The sequence below is a fragment of the Podarcis vaucheri genome, assembly GCF_965113315.1.
Source record: "Podarcis vaucheri genome assembly, chromosome: Z".
Classification (NCBI taxonomy): domain Eukaryota; kingdom Metazoa; phylum Chordata; class Lepidosauria; order Squamata; family Lacertidae; genus Podarcis; species Podarcis vaucheri.
In genome coordinates, this window is record NC_138758.1 from 10,132,305 (window position 1) to 10,154,552 (window position 22,248).

The 22,248-nt window shown below is 46.1% G+C and overlaps 1 protein-coding gene across 3 annotated transcripts in view; it reads right to left on the reverse strand.

The window, feature by feature from the left end:
• TBC1D8B (TBC1 domain family member 8B) overlaps window positions 1-22,248 on the reverse strand; it is a 50,495-nt gene that overhangs the window by 12,008 nt on the left and 16,239 nt on the right. For all 3 annotated transcript variants that reach the window (XM_082207187.1, XM_082207188.1, XM_082207189.1), the window contains 13 exons: window positions 20,796-21,036; window positions 19,445-19,652; window positions 18,280-18,447; window positions 17,386-17,535; window positions 16,307-16,457; window positions 14,489-14,703; window positions 12,925-13,042; window positions 10,790-11,075; window positions 8,711-8,840; window positions 5,811-5,909; window positions 4,392-4,460; window positions 1,711-1,951; window positions 680-745 (listed from right to left, as the gene is read on the reverse strand). In XM_082207187.1, the coding sequence (XP_082063313.1) occupies window positions 680-745; window positions 1,711-1,951; window positions 4,392-4,460; window positions 5,811-5,909; window positions 8,711-8,840; window positions 10,790-11,075; window positions 12,925-13,042; window positions 14,489-14,703; window positions 16,307-16,457; window positions 17,386-17,535; window positions 18,280-18,447; window positions 19,445-19,652; window positions 20,796-21,036 (2,142 nt within the window). The remainder of the gene's footprint in view (window positions 1-679; window positions 746-1,710; window positions 1,952-4,391; window positions 4,461-5,810; window positions 5,910-8,710; window positions 8,841-10,789; window positions 11,076-12,924; window positions 13,043-14,488; window positions 14,704-16,306; window positions 16,458-17,385; window positions 17,536-18,279; window positions 18,448-19,444; window positions 19,653-20,795; window positions 21,037-22,248) is intronic.

The following is a 22,248-nucleotide window of genomic DNA, read 5'->3' on the forward strand; positions in this document are numbered from 1 at the left end:
CCTTATCAGTTTGACAGCAAGACTAGCCTTGACTTTACCAGTAGAACAGACACAGACATATCTTATGTCCTGGCCACAAATGACGGGGAGACCCAAGTCTGGGACTAACGCTAGAGCATGTTCTCGGAAGTAGTGACCTCTTGCTGCAAGACAGGAGTGGGAACAGGAATATCCTTTTATGGTCAGGAGTGCAGGAAGGAAATCCCTTTTATGGTTGAGAATACCAGAGCAGGAACATATGTGATGTCAACCTGCATACATAGGCTGACGTGGTTGGAAGGAGGGAGAGGGTGCCTGGAGGATATAAATACTGCATGAAACTTGTCATTTCTTTGGACTTGCTGTGGACTCACCACGCAAGTGCCTTCTGCTATCCAGAGAGCAGAATAAACTCTTTCTTTGAACCAACTCGGTGTCATTTGACTTCCTTCCTCCTGTCCCAGAGCAACGCAGACCCAATCAGTGAACTCCAATAAGGCTACAAGTCTACCTTGCAAGGTTGCTGAGCAGATAAAATGAGAGAGAAGGGGAACCACGTATGCCACTCTGAGCTCCTTGGAGGAAAGCAATGAAGCTAATAAAACTGCATTTAATAAACACAGAAAATGCAAGCGAGATCTTTCACAATCCCAGGCAGGCAATGGAACAACTAATACATGATCTCCCGAAAGTGACTCACCCGGAGGTATGTGCAATTTGAAAAGCAGCTTCAGCTTTTGGGTAAAGCTCCCATGGTACATGACATCTAACAAACAGAGAAGGGGGGGGGGAGAGAAAGATTATTCATATTCAGAAGTCTCAGGTGTGCAGGGGAGCATCATCCCCAACTCTTGCTGCCTGGGTGTAATGAAACTGATGGTAAGCATCTGCTTTGCATGTAGAAGGTTCAATCCCCGCATCTCCAGGGAGCCCTGGGAACTGGCCACTGTCCAAGACCCCGAAGAGCTGCTGCCAGTCAGTGCGGACAGTACTAGGTACATGGGCTTATGAGTCTGGCTCAGGATAAGGCAGTTTCCCAGGTTCTTAAGTGGACAATAATGGGCATTATGGACAAATAGTATAGACTGCTAAGATTATTAGTGTATATAGAACCAGTTCTCTAAAAACAAACAGTGGGTCACAAATATTTGGTTCCAAATAGAATAAAAATAAATTCAAATCATTTTACAAAAATATTTATACAAAGTAAAACTTAAACCTAGGAGAATTCAAGCTGACAATACTTAGAAACTAAAAGGTCAGAGAAAATTACAGATGAACAAAAACCATCCTTAGGAGCACCAATAAGATATAACTAAAGCAATAAAGAAATTTAAGCCACGTAAAGGGCCAGGCATGGATGGTATACCTAGATATTTCTATTAAAAAATGATCTGAGATGTTATTGCCCCATATGCAAAGATTGTTTAACAGCGTATTAGCTGGCAAGATAGTGCCTAAGTCATGGAAAGAGTCTACAACTGTTGTGATACTAAAACCAGGTAAAAATCCAGAATCATACAGGCCTAGCTCATTAAAATGCAAATAAAATTAAATCACTGGCATTTTAGTGGATTGAATGGCAAAAATAGTACCAAACATAACCTGTTGAGGCTGCTTCCACTGCCCTTCTTGCCACCCCAAATGGACAGCGAGTCCATTGGCAAATATAATCAACCCAGCCCAAGACTGAGGAGCACATGACCCTATGGCATGCATTCAGTAGTGTACCCAGAGCAGAGGCAAATTCTTTGAAGTTTATAAGCCCATCTAGGTTCTCATCTAGCAACCGGAATGTCCACAGAGCGAGGGAGTCCCTGTTTGCACAATGGGCCCAAGGGCTCAGGAGGTGGTAGAGGACGCGGAACTGCTGGCAGTCGATGCGATACTGGTCCAGGTAGGGGAGACTGGGGTCATGGTGCTTCAGGGCCGGGCTGTCCATGCTCCAGTAGCAAGAGAGAAAATGCTCCTTCTGCAAAATATGCACAAAAGCCCATGTGTTAAATAAGAGCAATACCTGCGGAGGAGAAAGAACAAGGATAAGAACACATTGCTTCCGTGTTGTCGCTCAGAGGTAACATTTCCCATACCTACAACTTTTTGTTGATGTCTTTGCTGCATACAAAAACATGTAGCCATTCCCATCCCCCTGCTCCACACAAAGCAGAGAGATGGAGAGAAGACACAGCCCCTACCAGAGAAGAATGGCAGATTGTACTGATTCTCGGTGGTGGCGCCCGCCCTGTGGAACGCCCTCCCACCAGATGTCAAAGAGAAAAACAACTACCAGATTTTTAGAAGACATCTGAAGGCAGCCCTGTTTCGGGAAGCTTTTAATGTTTAATAGACTATTGTATTTTAATATTCTGTTGGAAGCCGCCCAGAGTGGCTGGGGAAACCCAGCCAGATGGGCGGGGTATAAATAAATAATTATGGTGATGATGATGATGACTATGAAGAAATGGCAAAAAACACGTGGAAGAATTAGGAATCAGGAAGACCAAAATTTTAATAAGGAATGGGGGACATATGTAATTTATATTGAAAATTGTTGTAAGCAATTAAAATTATTAGTAGGACTTGAACGTTGGACTATGGTTGCAATGGAGATTTAATAGAACTGGATCAACAGAGAAGATGAAGGAGGGGGAAAAAGTTAACATAAGGACCCACAAAGGGGAGGAAGGAAGTTCATGGGAATTTTTGGAATTCATTTTTATTTGTTTTGGTTGCTTGATGATTGTTTGTAAATTTGAAAATTAAATATATATTTTTTTAAAAAATAAAGCAGAGAGAAAGAAAGAAAAGGAACACAGGAATGACTTTTTAAATTTATTTTTACAACTGAAAGCCAGCATACAAAATTACAATCTTACTTCACTGAATATCTGGTGGTATTTATTAACCATAATGAAGAATGAGAAGCTTGTGGGATATGGGGGTATCCTGCCCTGTTAATATAGTCAAAGGAGGAAAACAAATATGCCTTGAAATTGTCAGATTGAGTCTTTCTCCAGCATCCATCTGTGTTCAGGTCAAGCACCCTGGCAAACCGATGTTCCAGACATTTGTGAACCATGCTCAATAGTAAAGGATGAGAGATAACGCTGAAAATGTCTGATGGTCAGTAGAAACACTAGCTATGCATTCCACTAGTAGCGTTCTGCCTGAAATTACAGGTTGTAGTTTGTGGGGAGTGCATCTTTAAAATGATATTGCACGTATACACACACACACACACACACACACACACACACACAAAATATCATTTTAAAGATGCACTCCCCACAAACCCTGACCTGTGATTTCAGGTGGCATGCTACCAGCTGAATGCCTAGTGCCTAAACTGGGGGGGGGGGGAGGAGAGAGAGTACATCGCCTAGAAATTATAAAAATATGAAGTGACTTGATAAATGCTTTAAAATAAGTAGCATTGCCTATTACTCAGGGACTGCAGAAGCAAAAGGGGAAAGAACAAAAAGTTGCTGGTTGCTATTCAAGCAAACTGGAAATAAATGTGCATTTACAGCTCCTCACTTTGTTCCAGCCTTGAAGAACTAATTCCACTTCTCTACTTCTTCTTGTGTCCCTTGTCTTTTCAGTTTCCAAGCCCTTGACAGGGCCTGTATCATCCGCTCTCAGTGTCTTCACACAGTAATACCTTGGTTCTTGTATTTAATCCGTTCTGGGAGTCTGTTTGACGGTTCGAAAACCAAGGCGCAGCTTCTGATTGGCTGCAGGAGCTTCCTGCACTCAAACGGAAGCCACGGAAGCCATGTTGGACGTTCAGCTTCCAAAAAATGTTCGCAAACCGGAGCACTCACTTCCAGGTTTGCGGCGTTTGGGAGCAAATTTTTTTGGGAGCCAATCCGTTCAACTACCAAGGTACCACTGTATTGATATCAGCCCCTTTGGGAAACTATGGTTTGCGGTTTGTATCCAATGTAGCACTATGTCACCAACTGGTCGATGCAAGGATTTACACTTGCACAACTGGACTTCTGTTGCCTCTCCTCCCTTCTGCACACACCCCAAACTTGTTCTAGGGTTTCCCAAACTGCCCAGAGATTTGGGGAGAACATGGAGTGCATGAGGGACGAGAAGAGTGTTTTTGCGGGGGGGGGGGAGGAGTCCTTCTGTACAAGCACAAATACTTTCACTGACAGATTGCTTACGTAGCACTGTATTGGATGTAAACTAATAACTGCTTTGGGGGCAATACTGTACAAATAAATAAATGATATTTATTATTATTATTATTATTTTAAAAAGAAGATCAAGAAGAGCTAGCCAGTTTCTAGGAGTTAATCAATTCTCCTCTGTTCTGTCGGAGGTGTGTCACAGTAGGATACTCAAGGGGGAAACAAAGAAATTTTGGGAAACAAGTGCATTAGGCGAAAACAGCTTCTCACCTTGAATAATTCATACAGCTCTTCCAGGTTGCTAGGACTTATTTTCACATCCTGGGAGATAACACGAAGCTACAGAGGACAGAATGAGAGCAACCAAGTTAGGAGGATGTAAATCTCGTTTCCCCCTCAGTTCTTTGTGCTTTGACATTAGCTTATTTCCAGCTTGTAAAAGAAGAGGCTGATTTCATCAGGCACAGAAGCAAAAAGCTGAGAACCTCTTGTGCACTTGGGTCAAAACACTTTTAACTTAACTCTTCCATGTCCCCTTCAAGCACTGAATGCAACTGCCTCAAATTTCTGAGCAAAGCCATTTTAGGGCGAAGACAAGGTGCATCTGTGTTCATTAGGAACCCCAAGTTCCCATGCCTCTCTGTCTGGCCCTGTATATCACTACACCTGTCTTCAGGCAATGTCCCTCGCAGACCCTGCTTCACAGTCTCTGTAGAAAAGGAAAATTCTCCTTTGTGGCCTGTAGCAATTGGGAATGTGCCCCTCAACTTGAAAAAGGTTTCCTACTCCCTTAAGAACAGAAACAAACCAATAACCTTCCACCACACACAGTTTAAAAGGCAATAGCTTAATCAGCCAGAGGTCTGGGAGAAGAGGAATATTTTTGCCTGGTGCCTAAAGGTGTATAATGAAGGCGCCAGGCGAACCTCCCTGGGGAGAGCATTCCACAGACGGGGAGCCGCTGCAGAGAAGGCCCCGTTCTTGCGTTGCCACCTTGTGGACCTCATGTGGAAGAGGCACACAAAGAAGGGCCTCAGATGATGATCTCAGAGTCTCAGGGTCTGGTTCGGTTCATATGGAGAGAGGCGGTCCTTGAGGTATTGCAGCCCTGAGTCATTTAAAGCAGTGCCAAGCCACTTTAAATAGCCACCCCCAAAGAATAGGCTTCCCCAAAGAATCCTAGGGTGTTAAAGGTGCTGAGAGTTATTAGGAGACCCCTGTTCCTCTCACAGAGCTGCAATTCCCACAGTGGTTTCACAGTCAACCCCTCTTCCCAGGGAACCGTGGCTCTGTGAGGGAACAGGAGGTGTCCTAACAATTCTCTGCACCTTAACAAGCTACAGTTCCCAGCCTTCTTTGGAGGAGGCCATGACTGTTTAAACTGGTACGATACTGCTTTAAATGTATAGTGCGGATGAGATTTAAGTCTAAGCATGTGCAGCTGAAATAACCACATAATTGGCCTCTGCTTCTCTTCTTGGATTTCTGACTGTAAGCCCCTTGAGGCAGAGATCTATCCACTTGCACTCTTAAAATAAAAAAGCAAATTATTATAGCAATAATGCACAGCCAGCAAATAAAATGACGACAACTACGACAAACACATTGTGAAGTTACCATACAATGAACAGGATGGCTAATGTTCTTGTTCCACACAGCTCAAGGTATCTGAGCATGCAGTTCACTCACCACATTTTGCTTCGTAGTGACCTCCAGGGTCTGAATGACATACAGCCTGTTACGGCGCCGCATGCTTTCTACTTCCTCAAACCGGATGTCACCATATTTCTAGGAGAAGAGCAGGAATCCATCAGGCTGCTTCCAGGGGCAGAGCTAACTGGATTGGGATGCTGTAAGATTCTGGCTACCTGAACAGCAGGATGCAAGACCCGCAATAGTAAGCCTCTCCTACTGGTAAGCCTCTCCTACCAGGGAAGCATTCGAAGTGCAATAGCAGGGATCATTCTGTTTGGAACTAAAGGGTTAATTCCGTTATCTGTAAGAAGGCTAACCAGGGGGCGCGCGGGGGTGTTGCTTAGCAACCAGACAAAGTGCCTTGATGTTTACTGAGGTAGGTGCCCTGAATGGCTGTGCAGTTCTGCAGGAGCTTTTCCTCTGTATGTTTGGTTAAATGTCTCCCAGCTTTGTACACTGCCTAATGTCCTAATGTCAGAAAGACAAAACCACTCTGTTCCTTTCCCCTCAAATTATGTAAAGGTTTTGTTCAGTTTTCCTCAGTAAAATGCTCTCAGAATTTCTTTTCTCTCCGGATTATGTCTGCGTTATTTAAGCAACTGTACTATCAGGAAGCAGTTTCTAAGATGGGAGGGAACCCCCAGCTCTCATAAAGCCTGGTTTGCTTTTGGGGCTAGAGTGTCTAACTAGGACTTGAGAGGTAAAGGGACCCCTGGCCGACTCTGGGGTTGCGGCGCTCATCTCGCTTTATTGGCCAAGGGAGCCGGCGTACAGCTTCCAGGTCATGTGGCCAGCATGACTGAGCCGCTTCTGGCGAACCAGAGCAGCGCACGGAAACGCCGTTTACCTTCCCGCCAGAGCGGTACCTATTTATCTACTTGCACTTTGTGCTTTCAAACTGCTAGGTTGGCAGGAGCAGGGACCGAGCAACGGGAGCTCACCCCGTCGTGGGGATTCGAACCGCCAACCTTCTGATTGGCAAGCTTTAGGCTCTGTGGTTTAACCCACAGTGCCACCCGGGTCCCTAGGACTTGAGAGACCAGGGTTCAAATCCCTACTCAACTATGAAGCTCACTGGATCAGTCACCGCCTCTCAGCCTATCGTACCTCACAGGGTTGTTTTTTAATTGATTTATCATAAAACATATGTACAAACTGACAGATAGCCATACAAACAACAACAGAGCCATATACATAGCATATTCAGCATAAAAAGCAAATTATTGAAATGCAGTTAAATACATTGCCAAGTTTTAAAGATGTGTCTATATCAGTGTTTCCCAAACGTTTTTGGGCAACGGCACACCTGTTTACTGAAAAAAAATCTCGCGGCACACCACCATTAAAGCCCCGCCCCGTGACGTCAGCACGCAGCGTCACGCCGGGAGGGACGCACAAAAGTGAAAGTTTTTTCCCTCGGCAGCTCCTCTCAGCTGCGCTCAATCCGCCTCGGAGCGCAGGAGCGATGCCTCTCTCTGGCTCTCCCTCCGCGCAGGCTGAGGGAGGGAGGGAGGGGCGCGTGTGACCCGTCTCTGCTGGGAGACCAAACCCAGCGAGGCAGAGTCGCGCGGAGGCGCCCAGGCAGCGCTGCCGGCTGCGAGGAGGAGCGCCAGGCAGCAGCAGGAGGCGCGACCTCTCCTCGCCGCCGCCGCCCCGCCTCTCGCCGCCCGACTCGCCTCCCTCCAGGTATCTCGCGGCACACCAGCCGATGTCTCACGGCACACTCGTGTGCCGCGGAACACCGGTTGGGAAACACTGGTCTATATAGCCCAACCACAACGAGGAGTCATGGGATGAATACATATTTGATTCTCCCTATTTATATAATCCAAAAATGAAGACCCTTTTGGCTTCACCCCCAGACTACCCATCTACATCTGAACCAGCGGTTCTCAACCTGTGGGTCCCCAGCTGTTGTTGGACTACAACTCCCATCATTCCTGAGCTCTGGCCTTGCTAGCTAGGGGTGATGGGAGTTGTAGTCCAACAACATCTGGGGACCCCCCAGGTTGAGAAAGGCTGATCTGAACAGATGTTCAGATAAAGCAAATGTTCCATACATTGCTCCACCACAGGTTTCTTGTGGGGATTAAATAAGGGGCAGGACCACGTGTTCCACCCTGAGTTTCTTGGGGGGAAAGTTGGGATATAAATGCAGTAAAATAAAATAGTCCTGAGGTTCTGCCCCAGGAGGTAGAAGAGTCTTTCTCTGGAGGTATTTAAGCAGAATCTGGAAGGCTTTCCCATCAGGAATGCATCCTAGAGCCTGTACTGAGCAGTGGAGCTAGATTACTACTGCTACTACTACTACTACTACTACTACTACTACTACTACTACTAATTTATTATTTATCCCCCGCCCATCTGGCTGAGTTTCCCCAGCCACTCTGGGTGGCTCCCAATCAAGTGTTAAAAACAGTACGGCATTAAATATTAAAAACTTCCCTAAACAGGGCTGCCTTCAGATGACTTGTAAATATAGGATAGCTGCTTATTTCTGCTGGGAGGGCGTTCCACAGGGTGGGCGCCACTACCAAGAAGGCCCTCTGCCTGGTTCCCTGTAACTTGGCTTCTCGCAATGAGGCAACCTCCAGAAGGCCCTCGGCGCTGGATCTCAGTGTCTGGGCAGAACGATGGGGGTGGAGACGCTCCTTCAGGTATACTGGACCGAGGCCGTTTAGGGCTTTAAAGGTTAGCACCAACACTTTGAATTGTGCTCGGAAACTTACTGGGAGCCAATGCAGATCTCTAAGGCCCCTTTCATTCTATTATTAGATATCTTGAAGGAGAAAACAATTTTACCCACAAGAGGTGGCTTGTTGAACAGGCAGTGGCAATGCAGGAAAGAGGAAAAAACAGCACCCACCCCTCTGAAGCCAATTGGCTTTACAAACCTCGTTTGACTCTAGAATCAAGTCCGTGACGTCCACTTTGGGGTGATGGCTCTTGGCTTCATTCGCACCCGAGGCCTGCTGCACTGCTGGAGGCAGAGGACTATCCTTGTTGGTAACACTGTCAAAAAACCTTCAATTGAAATAAAAAAGGGGGGAGGATGTACGAAACATAGTGAATTAAAAGTGAGTAGAAATGAGTATTTTTTTATTTAAAAAAAAGACCGCAAAGAAAAACCTTGTTGTGCATGAAAAATAATAATAATACTATAAATGTGCCAACCTGCTATTTTATTTATTAGTGTTGAGTAGTGCAGCTGTGGCTATTTTATATTTTTTGTTGAGGAGGGGCCATCAGCACAGCGCCTGAGGGTGGGCAAGCCAATACTGCCTATAGCGCCCATGAAATTCCTCAGTAAGCACCTCCTCAAAAATGGATAGTGCCTGAAAGACGGTTTGTTCTTCCTTCCCACAGTTCCTGTTTGGCCACTTTTCCACTGGACGCCAGGAGGGAAAACTCACCCATGCTTTTGTTCAGAACAGAGGAGTAAAGAGTTTTTGCCCGTAAGCGAGTGATTTTTGTCTCTTTATTCTGCATTTTTATGTTGTGAACCACCCTGCGATCTTTGGATGAAGGGTGGTACACAAATTTTAACAATGATAATTGTGACTGTAGGTGCCCTTCCCCCCAAGCCCCACCACAAAGCACATTTTTTAGTCCAATCTCTCTTTCTGTTCTTTTTAGATATGGCAGCCATTTTGTGTTACACCACACACACAAATACCCCAAGCACAACACATAATGTGTCTTGTGTCAGCCATTTTGTGACTGGCGCCCACAGCATTTCCCCAAAACTCCACTGCCTTGCTGCTGCTGGAGCTACATTTTTTTCACAGTGTATTTCACCCTGTTTTTATTGTGTTTTGCTGCTTTTGACTGGAAGCTGCATTGTGCTGCTCATCAATTAAAACAGAAAGCAAAAGGTTATTATAAATTCTGGAGGGGGTGTGGGTGGGGATCCTAGACAGAGGCCTAATCTGTAAAGGAGAAAAATATTCACATTACTCCAGTTGTATTCAAGTTACAATCCTATATCACTGGATTCCACTGTGGTGTTGTTTCTAAGGTGGCAGTGAGCCACTCTGTGATCTTCAGATGAAGGGTGGTTTACAAATTTCAAAAATAATAATAATAGCAATTGTTGTTGTTTTGGGGGTAAGAATGTTGGACTAGGACCTGGAAGTCAAAGGTTTGAATCCTCACTCAGCCACAAACTCACTGGATGACCTTGGACCAGTCACCATCTCTCAGCCTAGCTTAACCTCACAAGGATAAAATGGTGAGCAGGGAACCTCTATGCTACCCTGAACACTTTGGAAGAAGGTGGACTATGAATGTAATCGTAAATAAATTCAGCCCAGACACTGAGGTCCAGCTCCGAGGGCCTTCTGGCAGTTCCCTCACTGCGAGAAGCCAAGTTACAGGGAACCAGGCAGAGGGCCTTCTCGGTAGTGGCGCCCTCCCTGTGGAACGCCCTCCCATCAGATGTCAAAGAGATGAACAACTACCAGACTTTTAGAAGACATCTGAAGGCAGCCCCGAACAGTGGTACCTTGGTTCCCGAATGGCTTAGTTGCCGAACAAATCGGCTCCCGAATGCCGCAAACCTGAAAGTAAGTGTTCCAGTTTGCAAACGTCTTTGGATGCTGAACATCCGATGAGGCTTCTGCGGCTTCCACTTTAGTGCAGGAAGCTCCTGCAGCCAATTGGAAGCCGTGCCTTGGTTTTCAAACAGTTTCGGGATTTGAAAGGACTCCTGGAATGGATTAAGTTTGAGAACCAATGTACCACTGTATTGGGAAGTTTTTAATGTTTGATGTATTGTGTTTAATTTGTTGGAAGCTGCTCAGAGTGGCTTGGGTAACCCAATCAGATGAGCAGCATATAAATAAATTATTATTGGTAGTAATAGCAACAAGTTGAACCAAACAGCACTTATTTCTGAGTCAATATGAACAGAACTGCACTGTCAGGTGAAGCATCTTAGGTTTTTTTTTTTTTTAAAAAAAAGGCTCTGTTACCTGTTGAGGACAGTCACAGCTTCTGCATCATCCTTACAAGTCAGCAGCCTGTCCATGTTGTAATCTAGCACAGCCAGGCCCAGCTGCAGAACGGCCTTGATCCCGTCGTAGAAGAAGCAGTCAACCACATTGACCGCGCTCTCGATGGGCAGCACACTGATGAACAGAGTGAGGAACCAGGACAGGGAGACGGAGGAGAAGAACGTCATGTCTGTCATGTGCTCCGTCAGCTGCGGCAGATAGTTCCTGATCAGCTCCTCAAACACTGCTTGGTCTACCAAGGCACCTGCAAGATATGATAAAAAGGTAAAGGGACCCCTGACCATTAGGTCCAGTCGCGGACGACTCTGGGGTTGCAGCGCTCATCTCGCTTTATTGGCCGAGGGAACCGGCATTCAGCTTCCAGGTCATGTGGCCAGCATGACTAAGCTGCTTCTGGCGAACCAGAGCAGCGCACGGAAACGCCGTTCACCTTCCCGCCAGAGTGGTACCTATTTATCTACTTGCACTTTGACGTGCTTTCGAACTGCTAGGTTGGCAGGAGCAGGGACCAAGCAACGGGAGCTCACCCCGTCGCGGGGGTTCGAACTGCCAACCTTCTGATCAGCAAGCCCTAGGCTCTGTGGTTTAGCTAGCTAGCTATAAATCGGATGGTTGTGGGCAGAGTTTTGGAGAAGCTCGTGCATGGACTGATGGCTATGGGGCCATGCAAACTGAGGCTACCTGGGGAAGCCACTTCGCCGCTTCTTGAGTGGCAGATCAAGTGGCAGATTGAGGTGCTTTTTTGGTATGTATATATTGCTTGCTGTTTAGAATAAAATCTTTAATCTTCTCACGCACTTCTGTTTTGTATGACTTCTGAATCTCATTCTAAAAGAACCACCTTGCACTGGGCAAGACACCTGCACAGAGCACTGAGACAAGAGGGGGCCTTCCTGCCTTTTTGCCAAAGCCTAGTTAGCACTTGTCCAGCTTTAGGAAGGACCCCGCCAGGGCCTCACACCTTCTTCCCAAAGCCCGGTGCCTCACTTAGCTGGCTTTGGGAAAGTGGTGTGAGGGCTGGGTTGGTGGGGCATCAAATTTTGGCCTTGCACAGGGAACCATATTATGAAATTTCTCCCCTGCAATGGATTCAAATTAGAAGGAAGCAGATTCTGACTGAACATCAGGAAGAACTTTCTCACAATAAAAGCTGCTTGACAGCAAGTTCCTCAGAAGGTAGTGGACTCTCCTTCCTTGGAGGTTCTTAAGCAGAGGTTGGATGGCCATCTGTCAGGGATGTTTTAGCTGAGATTCCTGCATTGCAGGGGGTCGGACTAGATGACCCTTTGGGTCCCATCCAATTCTATGATTCTAAGAGAAGGGGAATGACTGGGTTGTGTTCAGGAAAGTGTACTTAAGGTGACTGAAAGATCAACTTAAATTTTCTTTGGAAACGCCCTACAATAAAATGATAGCCCTGCAAGAGAAGAAAGCAGAATCGACATCAGGGCCTGCTTCAGCTGATCTTTTCCCCTCACGCACACAGCCAGCCTACGCAATCTTCCCTGTAAGAAGGAAGAAGCATTGGAGGCAGGCAGGTAAACTCAACAACAGCCCCAGCCCCGGTTTGAATGTCCTCTTCCCCATCAAAACACAGGACCAACCGTACTTATTTATTTGTGAACTGCCTGGGATGCCCTTGAATTAAGGCATCACTATAAATGGAAGGAAAGAAGGGAGGGAGAAAGGAAGAAAGGGAGGGTGGGTGGGTGGGAAGGACTGGGACTGTCCGAATGCCCAGAGAGTCACTGCTACTCTATGGAAGCAGCACTTATCTGGATGGGGCCAGTGGCCTTAGCTCAATATAGGGCATATTCCTAGAACCCAAACATGAAGTTCTGGCTCCAGATGTTGAGAGGCCCCTTGGACAAGGAGCGCTCCATGGGTCCCCTTCCCTAAGCAGGCACCCCTGCCATCTCTGCGACCTGTTCCATATGAACTGCCTTCAGCACCGCCCGTTCCAAGAGGAAGGCTCTTTTGCCCTTGGGACTTATGCACTGGGAATCAAGTGCTGGCATCTACTCTTACTGCACAGCAGGTTCTCCTGCCTATTCCTTTCATGTGCGAAAGCGATCATTAAAGTGAAGCAGTACCAATGATTCGGCGGTTGAAATAATCGGGCAGCATCCTTTCGCACACAGCAACCAGGAGCCAGAAAGCTTCTTCCTCCTTGGCGTAAAGGAGCAGCACTGATGTCAGAATGTTCATTGCCTATCGAGCACAGTAAGCAGTGTTAGGAGGGAGAGAGATGTACATCATTTTGCAAAAAGGACATCGAGGACTCGTTCTGCTCCTTGCAAAGTCTGCTTAGTCCTGAGTGTGGTACTTCCAGAATGCACAACAACCACCTGATTCTTGAGCATTTGGGAAGCACTGTAAAGGTAGGTAAAGGTAAAGGGACCCCTGGACGGTTAAGTCCAGTCAAAGGCCACTCTGGGTTTGTGGTGCTCATCTCGTTTTCAGGCTGAGGGAGCCGGCGTTTGTCCACAGACAGCTTTCCAGGTCATGTGGCCAGCAAGACTAAGCCACTTCTGGCACAACGGGACACTGTGACGAGTGTCAGAGTGCATGGAAACGCCGTTTACCTTCCCACCGCAGCGGTACCTATTTATCTACTTGTGTTGGTATGCTTTTGAACTGCTAGGTAGGCAGGAGCTGGAACAGAGCAACGGAAACTCACCCTGTCACAGGGATTCAAACTGCTGACCTTATGATCTGCAAGCCCAAGAGGCTCTGTGGTTTAGACCACAGTCCCAACTGCCTCCCACTGTGCGCAGGGCTGAGCAGGTTATCTCCCAACAACCCACCATTGGCCAACTTTGACAGGTGTCTACATTCCGACATCACTGCGATGTCGGATGATTGACAGGTGGGTGTGTCAAAAATCATTCTCCTTATGTGGCCAAAAGCAGCAAGAACCTAAGCACAATCCCTAACAGGATTAAGGGAACTCTAAGGTTTGCAAAAAATAAAAATAAAAAAGTGCTTTGTACCCCAAACAGCTTGGTGGGGACTGAGCATGCTTTTTTGGCACAGAATGCTAAGTAACTGGTTAAGAGAGAACAGAAAACGAGGGGGAAGGAGGATGAAATGGAAAGGGGCATAGCATCCCTGGACAGGTGCAACCAGTGTGGAACTGGTACCATTACAAGCGCCACAAAATACTCCTTCTGCACTTGCAAGAGATTGACCTTTCCTTTGTGTGGTGGCGCCCACACCCTGGAACTCCCTGCCGATTTGATTCCAGGCAGGTGCATTCTCTGTAGTCTTTTCTGCACCTACTTGAAACATTTTTGTTTAGGCAAGTCTACCCAGACATATAGAAGTTACATGTGTTTTATTTTTTAAGCTGATTTTAATAATCTTTAGAATGCTTCAAATACACCTTTCTACTGTTTCTCCCCTCCCCACCCAGGAATTTTAATGCTCTGTTTTATATTTTTGCAACCCCCTTAGAACGTTTTTTAAAAAACCGCACAATCAAATAATATATACTTTTTTTGTTAAACAAAACAAAACCTCTGCTGCCAGCCTTTTTTCTCCAGGTCCCACGTGTACATAGACTATGAAGAAACAAAACAATTTAAAAAGAAGAAGAAGAAAAGTTAGCTGTTTGCAGACTATACAAGGACGGCCGGGGCCACAGGCAAGTCTCACCTGGCAATATCCAATCTTGGGGTTCCTGTAGGCGTATGCCGTGAGAACCCTCCTCAGGGCTGAAATGCCCGTGTCACTCTGGAAAGCTGGATGCTCGGGCAAAGAGCGGCGCAGATCACGTTCGATTTCATCCGTTGCCAAAGTACACGTGCCGAAGGACCTCTCCACCATGTCGGTGTAATAGCCAGGGTTGGTAGCCATGTCATTTACAGCGCCTGCCAAGGTGTTTAGGGTCACACTGTTACAGAACAACCAGGAAGAGGACATTTGCATTTCCCCTGCAACAAGCCGCGAGTGTGCTTATTCTGGCCACCATGTCTGAATAAGGGCTCAAGGCTGATTTGCACCCACAGATTTGCTCCTCACCTTTGATGCAGCCTTTGCCTACCTGGAAAGCCTTCCAGGCGTTCCAAACTACAACTCCCATCAGCTCCAGCCAGCACAGGCCAGCACTAGGTTGGCAAAAGCTCACCAGCAGGGACCATTTTAAGTAGGAATAAACCACCCAGGCCAGTGCTACTCAAACTGGGATCCTGACATGCAGTGCTCCTGCGTGGGTCACACAATTTTTCTTTCCCCATCATTCCAACCTTCCTCTTTAACTGGGCTAGCACCAAACTATTAGCTGCTCTGCAGTCCCTCGAGACACAGGCAGCGCCAGGGGGCTGGTGTACCTGGGGGGGGGAGCATCCCTCCAAAACAAGGGGCTCGTCCTCTATTTGCCCCGCCCCTCAATTCCTGGATTCCTGTCATCAGCATATGCTAAAAATATACTTTGCCCGTTCTGTGCCCCCACCTCGACCCCCTCCACTGCCTTTAGAAGACAGCATCATTCTCTCCCATGCCAAGCTTAAATTCTGTCTAAATACGTATTGCCTATATATATATATACACACACATACACCTTAATGTTTAGTATGTTACATAGTTTTTATTGGACAGTTTTACAGACAATTGTTGCAAACTGCAACTGGACAATTTTTAATTTTTTTATTTTATTTTGACTGTGTCAGACCAAAACAGCTACCTGAATCTCGCTGCATTGTGGGGTTTTTTTTTAAATGAATACTGTATGTAGATAAATAAACATAACTGAAAACCTTCCGAAAAGCAAGAAAAATTCCATTACAGTAGTACCTTGGAAGTCGAACAGAATCTGTTCTGGAAGTCCGTTCGACTTCCAAAACGTTCAGAAACCAACGCGTGGCTTCCAATTGGCTGCAGGAAGCTCCTGCAGCCAATCGGAAGCCTTGGAAGCCCCGTCGGACGTTTGGGTGCCAAAGAACGTTCGCAAACCGGAACACTCACTTTCGGGTTTGCAGCATTCGGGAGCCAAAACGTTCGAGTACCAAGGGATCCAAGGTACAACTGTATTAAGAACGCTTGATTCCTTAACTTTGGAGGCAACCTTGTATGTTGTATTTTCAATACTATTTTGTTTGTTAGCTGCCCAGGAAATATTTATTGATATTGATGTAGGTTCCCCATTTGTGGGATGCCCCCCCCCCGCCCCGGCGAGGCAAGCCTGTCTCCCTCACTACTGACTTTCGGGGGAAATTGAAAGGGCAACCCCATAAACTCCAGACTTTTGATGGGCCCATAGATGGCAACCTTGAAATTATGGTACGGGGTTGCTTTTAAAAGGTTTTAGATAGTTTTAATTGCCTTGTTTTATTTTTAATTGTATTGTTTTAACATTTTGATGTCTGCCTTCCTGGGCTCCTTTGGGAGGAAGGGTGGAATACGACCTGAATAAATAAAATAACACTGCAATATAACAACAACAACGCATTGCCATGAGAACATAACCGATAGTACCTGAGAAAAGAAGCCAAAGGTCTCCTCGTAACACCTCGGGTATCCCTTTGACAATCAGGTCCCTCGTCCTCCTCGTCCGAAACATACTTACACCACGCCCACATTCTACGAAAAGGATGTTCCAGGACTGCTCCTTCATTTTTTCTTTCAACTAGAAAAGCAAGGCATCATATACTAGCAGTGCATGTGAAAAAGATCTAGGGGTCTTAGCGGACCACAAGGTTAACGTTGAGTCAACAGTGTGATGAAGCAGCAAAAAAGGCTAATGCTATTCTAGGCTGCATCAACAGAAGTATAGCGTCCAGATCAAGGGAAGTAATAGTCCCACTTTATTCTGCCTTAGTCAGACCACACTTGGAATACTGTGTCCAATTCTGGGCACCACAATTTAAGAAGGATGTTGACAAGCTGGAATGTGTGCAGAGGAAGGCAACCAAGATGATCAAGGGTCCGAAAACTAAGCCTTATGAGGAGCGCTTGAAGGAGCTGGGTATGTTTAGCCTGGAAAAGAGGAGACTGAGAGGAAATATGAGAGCTATCTTCAAATATCTTAAAGGCTGTCATATGTAGGAGGAGGGAGAATGCTTGTTTTCTCCTGCTTTGGACCAATGGCTTCAAGTCGCAGGAAAGGAGATTCTGACTAAACATTCAGAAAAACTTTCTGACAGTCAGAGCTGTTGGGCAGTGGAACAGACTCCCACAAGAGGTGGTGGACTCTCCTTCCTTAGAGGTTTGTAAGCAGAGGTTGGATGGCCATCGGTCCCAGAGCACGTTCTGTCATGAGCACATTCAGGGGGAACAGAACGGCTTGGGCGGAGAAAGGGATGGGAAACTTGGTGGGATGGAATGGAGTGTCCAGGAAGATGTTGCCTGGCTGCCTCCCTGAACAGGAACACACCACAACTGCAACATTTTGTTGCAGATCCCATTTGGGGGGAGGGGGTGGAATGTGCACAAGAACGATGAACTCTAGGTGCATAAAACAAAACCAAATGCGAAGTAAGCAAAGATGACAAGTTGGGGTGCAGGGGGATAGAATAGATGTATTTCCCACAACAGGAGCTGCTTTTCCTTCTTACCATTTTAGCGTCCAGATTCTCCGCATCCTGAGGGTGAAAGACAGTCATGAGGGCTTCGGTACTAACCATCTTGCTGTTGTCTTTGTGGCTTGCCATCGGCTGCCCCTCAAAATAGTCCGCGAGAGGCTCAGCGTTCGAGCCAGCAGCAACCTGCAAAAAACGCATTTACGACAGGAGCTGTGTTTTAACGGAAGTAGAAAAAGCAGGCGCACTTCCGAGTGACCTCCTAGACCTTCTGAAAAGTCCCCCTGTTCTGGTGTTAGGTGGTATATGAACTAACCACAAGCTCTTTCAGTTTGCAAACATGTGCCTGGTCCCCAAAAGTTTGCTAAAGGTAAAGAGACCCCGACTGTTAGGTCCAGTCGTGACCGACTCTGGGGTTGCGGCGCTCATCTTGCTTTATTGGCTGAGGGAGCCAGCGTACAGCTTCTGGGTCATGTGGCCAGCATGACTAAGTTGCTTCTGGCGAACCACAGCAGCGCACAGAAACGCTGTTTATCTTCCTGCCGGAGTGGTACCTATTTATCTACTTGCACTTTGACGTGCTTTCGAACTGCTAGGTTGGCAGGAGCAGGGACCAAGCAACAGGAGCTCACCCCGTCGCAGGGATTCGAACCACCGACCTTCTGATCACCCCTGACTCAAAGGAACATAAGGAGAACTCTGTTGGATCAGCTCAATGGCCCAACTAGCCCAGAGTCTTCTTCTCACAGTGGCCAACCCAGGTGCCCATTTTTGGGAGGCCCACAAGCAAGGCCTGAGAAACTCTCCTCCCCTTCATTTTCCAGCAGCTGGAGTTCAAAAGCATAGTGTCTCCAATGAACACAGCTGTCATAAAAGACTGCCCTCCCCACCCTAGAGTCCTGCAATGAATTAGACAAACAGAGCCTTTACCTCTGTGCTCATGCTATGCTGTTGGCTTGCTGTGGTATCACATTTCCTCTTCAGCGTCGCCACCAGTTGTTCAAAATCCCGAACTTCGGAGAAACGGAAGGCTCTCTTCCCTCTGGTAGCAATGCTGACAGCTTTGCTACCAGGATCAGACACCTCGACTGATACAACCTGCAAGTGTTTGCATGCACAAAGATGGCAGTAAGATTCCACTCTTACAAGGCTCGTTCTCACTAAATTTGGTCAAGAGGTTAAGGCTTCAAAAGTCTGATTCACTCCGAGGACAGCTAGGGCTTACACTACAGCTGAGGCCAGGAGGTTCGCCCTCTTTTAATTTTACTTTCAAAGCAGAATCATACCGCTTTAAACAACCATGGCTTCCCCCAATGAATCCTGGGAGATGTAGTTTGTTAAGTTGCTGTAGCTCTCTCTCTGTGGAGTGAACTGCACTTCCCAGGAGTCTTTGCCAGGGGCAAGATATGCTTTAAATGTATAGAGTCTAAACCCACAACTCACAAGCACATTTGACTTGTGCACATTCAGCTTTACGTGCTTGGCAAAAATATTAAAATAAAATAAATAGGGAACAGAAAGGAGATGGGGGGGAAGACTTTGGCAATCCCACCCGCCATTGAATCCAATGTTTTGATAATACGTGGATTTGGCTTTAGACACGATCCCCGGAACATAACCCTCATGTAAGTTGCTGGCTTGCTGCTTGAACATAGCTCAGTCAGTAGAGCATGAGACTCTTAATCCCAAGATTGTGGGTTCAAGCCCCACGTTGGGCAAAAGAGTCCTGCACTGTAAGGGGTTAGACTAGATGGCTCTTGTAGTCACTTACAATTCTACTATTCTTTTGTCTTTTGGAGGGGCACCAGGATGGGGCTAGCTGGTTAATGCACCCAGAGCCAGAAAGTACCAGTCTGCCCTGTCAATGATTTCAAAAGGACTGCAAAAGTGTTGTTAAGATCCTAGCATTAAAATAATAATACTATCACAACTTCTGGTAAAACAATAAGATGAAAAAAAGCAGTTAAACCCAGTAACAAGTCCCTCGACTTGGATGTTCGCTAGACTGCAGTTGCTTTGATTCTAGAAGAGGAGGCAGACTTAACGACTGAGAGGCAGGTGGCGGCGTCTTAGCCTTGGCTCCCACCTGACTCACCTCTCTCAGAGGGATGATTATGCAGCACAGGCAACCATCCTGGCTGGCAAAGCAGACATAGTTCTCCGAGATGCACATTTTCCCCAGAGTATTGTAGTGGCTGAAAGGCACCCATAAGAAACACTCGTGCACTTCCCGCAGACACTCCTCCTTCGGCAGCCTGAAGAAGGCATTAAACTGCTCACTGTGGGCTCTGCTTTCAAGCCCTCTGGGGAGGGGGAAAAACAAGGGGGGGGTAAAGAAAGAAGTGTGGTGGGTTAATTATGTTTGTCTTGCAAAACAGAGGCAGGAAGAAACCACGGTTCTTTGCAAGTTACCTGTGTTTATTTTGCTTTTGTTTAGTGAGATTTATGCACCGTTCAATCAAAAATATAAACAAACTTATGAGCGGTTTGCATTTTAAAATGCTGTAAAATATTCATTTAAAAAAAGAAACACCAAAAACAGGCTATACAAAAACAATAGGCCTAATAAAATGATAATAATAAAATAAAATAAAATAATAATAATAATAAAAACAAGGGCAGGCGGCCAGGTTTTTAACAACTAACGTCCCTACATAATAAAATTACACATCTGGACAGAATTAAGTTAGGTGGGGAGGCTGAGCGGCCTAAACAAAGCCCCACTGAGCCTCTGGGCTCTTTGGGCCTTCCTTCGCCCTCAATATAATAATAATAATAATAATTTTTATTTATACCCCGCCCTCCCCAGCCAAGGCCAGGCTCAGGTAGGGTCTTCCCGTGAGCCACAAGGGCTCTCTAGCTCTCCTGCCATTCCCTGGTATTTTTCCATTTATTACCCCCGCCACACATACGTGCTTGCACTTGAATAGAACTCACACAAGTGTGTGTGTGTGTGTGTGTGTGTGTGTGTGTGTAATGCCTGTAAATCTCTAGGTCGTGTACAAAAATAATATAAAATCACCATCATAGGAAGATCACAGGACGCTGTTTTATACAGTGTCAGACAGCTCAGTATTTCCCAAACTTGGGTCTGTTTTTTGGACTACAATTCCCACCATCCTTGACCACTGGTGCTGTTAGATAGGGATGATGGGAGTTGTAGTCCAAAAACAGCTGGAGACCCAAGTTTGGGAAGCACTGATCTAGCTGATATGGTCTACACAGGCTGGCAGTGTAGGGTTTCAGGCAGGGCGTCTATCCCAGACCTACCTGAAGATGCTGGGAATTGAACCCAACACCTTCTGCTCACGAAGCAGATGCTCTGCCAATGAGTTGCAGCCCCTTACTAGGATATCATCCCCAGCTCAGCTTTAGAAGCGAGAAGAAGCAGGTCTTTTTCATTATTATAATACACACACACACACACACACACACACACACACTACCTCTTAGTGATTTGCAGGGGATCATGGAGGACGGGGTCATTATCGAACGTCTCCTTGTCAAAGAGTCTTCGAACAGCATACAGGGCCAGCTGCTCCATGAGAAGGAACGTTTCAGTGATGTGCAGGAACATGGAAAAATAGTGATCCTCCCCCCGGGAGCAGACGTGGATGCTCTCTGTCAGGATGACGTTGGACGACTTTTCGAGCACTGAGATTTCATCCCAGGATATGACAAGTTTTACTGCAGGTGGGAACAAAAGAAATATGTTCATGCCTTTCGGCTTCACGGTGGCCAGCTATTTTCCTTTGACCCTAAAGGGAGCATCCCATGAAATATTTTGCATTTCCACAGAAAGATACCACTGCTTTGCATTAACCTTAAAACATAACAGCATTAAATTTCCTCTTTTAAGCGCTACACGTCCAGCTTTGACAACCTGGTGTTTCTGGCCACATTCGGACTGTACATTTGAAGGACGATGATGCCACTTTGAACAGTCATAGTTTCTCCCAAAGAATTCTGGAAGCTGTAGTTTCTCAAGGGTGCTGAGTTGTCAGGAAACCCTCTATTCCCTTCCCAAAGCTACAATTCACAGATCAATCCCTCTTCCTCATCAATGTTCCTTCGGCATTCCAGTCTCACTGAAAATGCCCAATCCTCATTGGGCTGTTTTTAGGAGGGGTGTTTGGGGGGGTGGACATACTGATTTCTCAAATTTTGATTTCTCCATGGTTTTCTATGGAAAGCATTCACTCTCATCGTTGAAGAGATTTCAAAATAGCTTCTAGAAAACAGATTTAAGGACAGCACAAATAGCCAGGACATAGATTCAGCAGCTGGAGAAGGTTGTCAGGACAAATATGTCTCTATATGTTTCCAGAAACTACAAGGAGGGGGGGGTACCTGTTGTATCTCAACAGGGAGGCTGTCCCACAAGAAGGGGCAACCACAATAAAAAGCTCTGCTCCAAATGCAGAGACCTAATGGGCATATGGAAACAGCTTTGACTGGTTGGCTAACCCAGATGAGGGTATCCAATGGGTCTCAAACCCTCGACAATAGCGGGTCCCATGGTCAAGAAGGTGGTTTCTGCATGTGCTCAGATGCTAATGCAGAGAGGATCTTGGTACAGATTAGAATTCCAAAATGGAATGTGCTCATTCTTTTTTATTGTTTATGTTGTATTTATACTGATCTGTTTTGTGGTACAAGGTTTACAAGCTGCGCTTCTGCTTAAGAAAGCAGTTACAGTGGTAACTCGAAATAAAAAATTCCTTCCAGTAGCACCTTAAAGACCAACTAAGTTAGTTCTTGGTATGAGCTTTCGTGTGCATGCACACTTCTTCAGATCCAGTGTATCTGAAGAAGTGTGCATGCACACGAAAGCTCATACCAAGAACTAACTTAGTTGGTCTTTAAGGTGCTACTGGAAGGAATTTTTTATTTTGACTA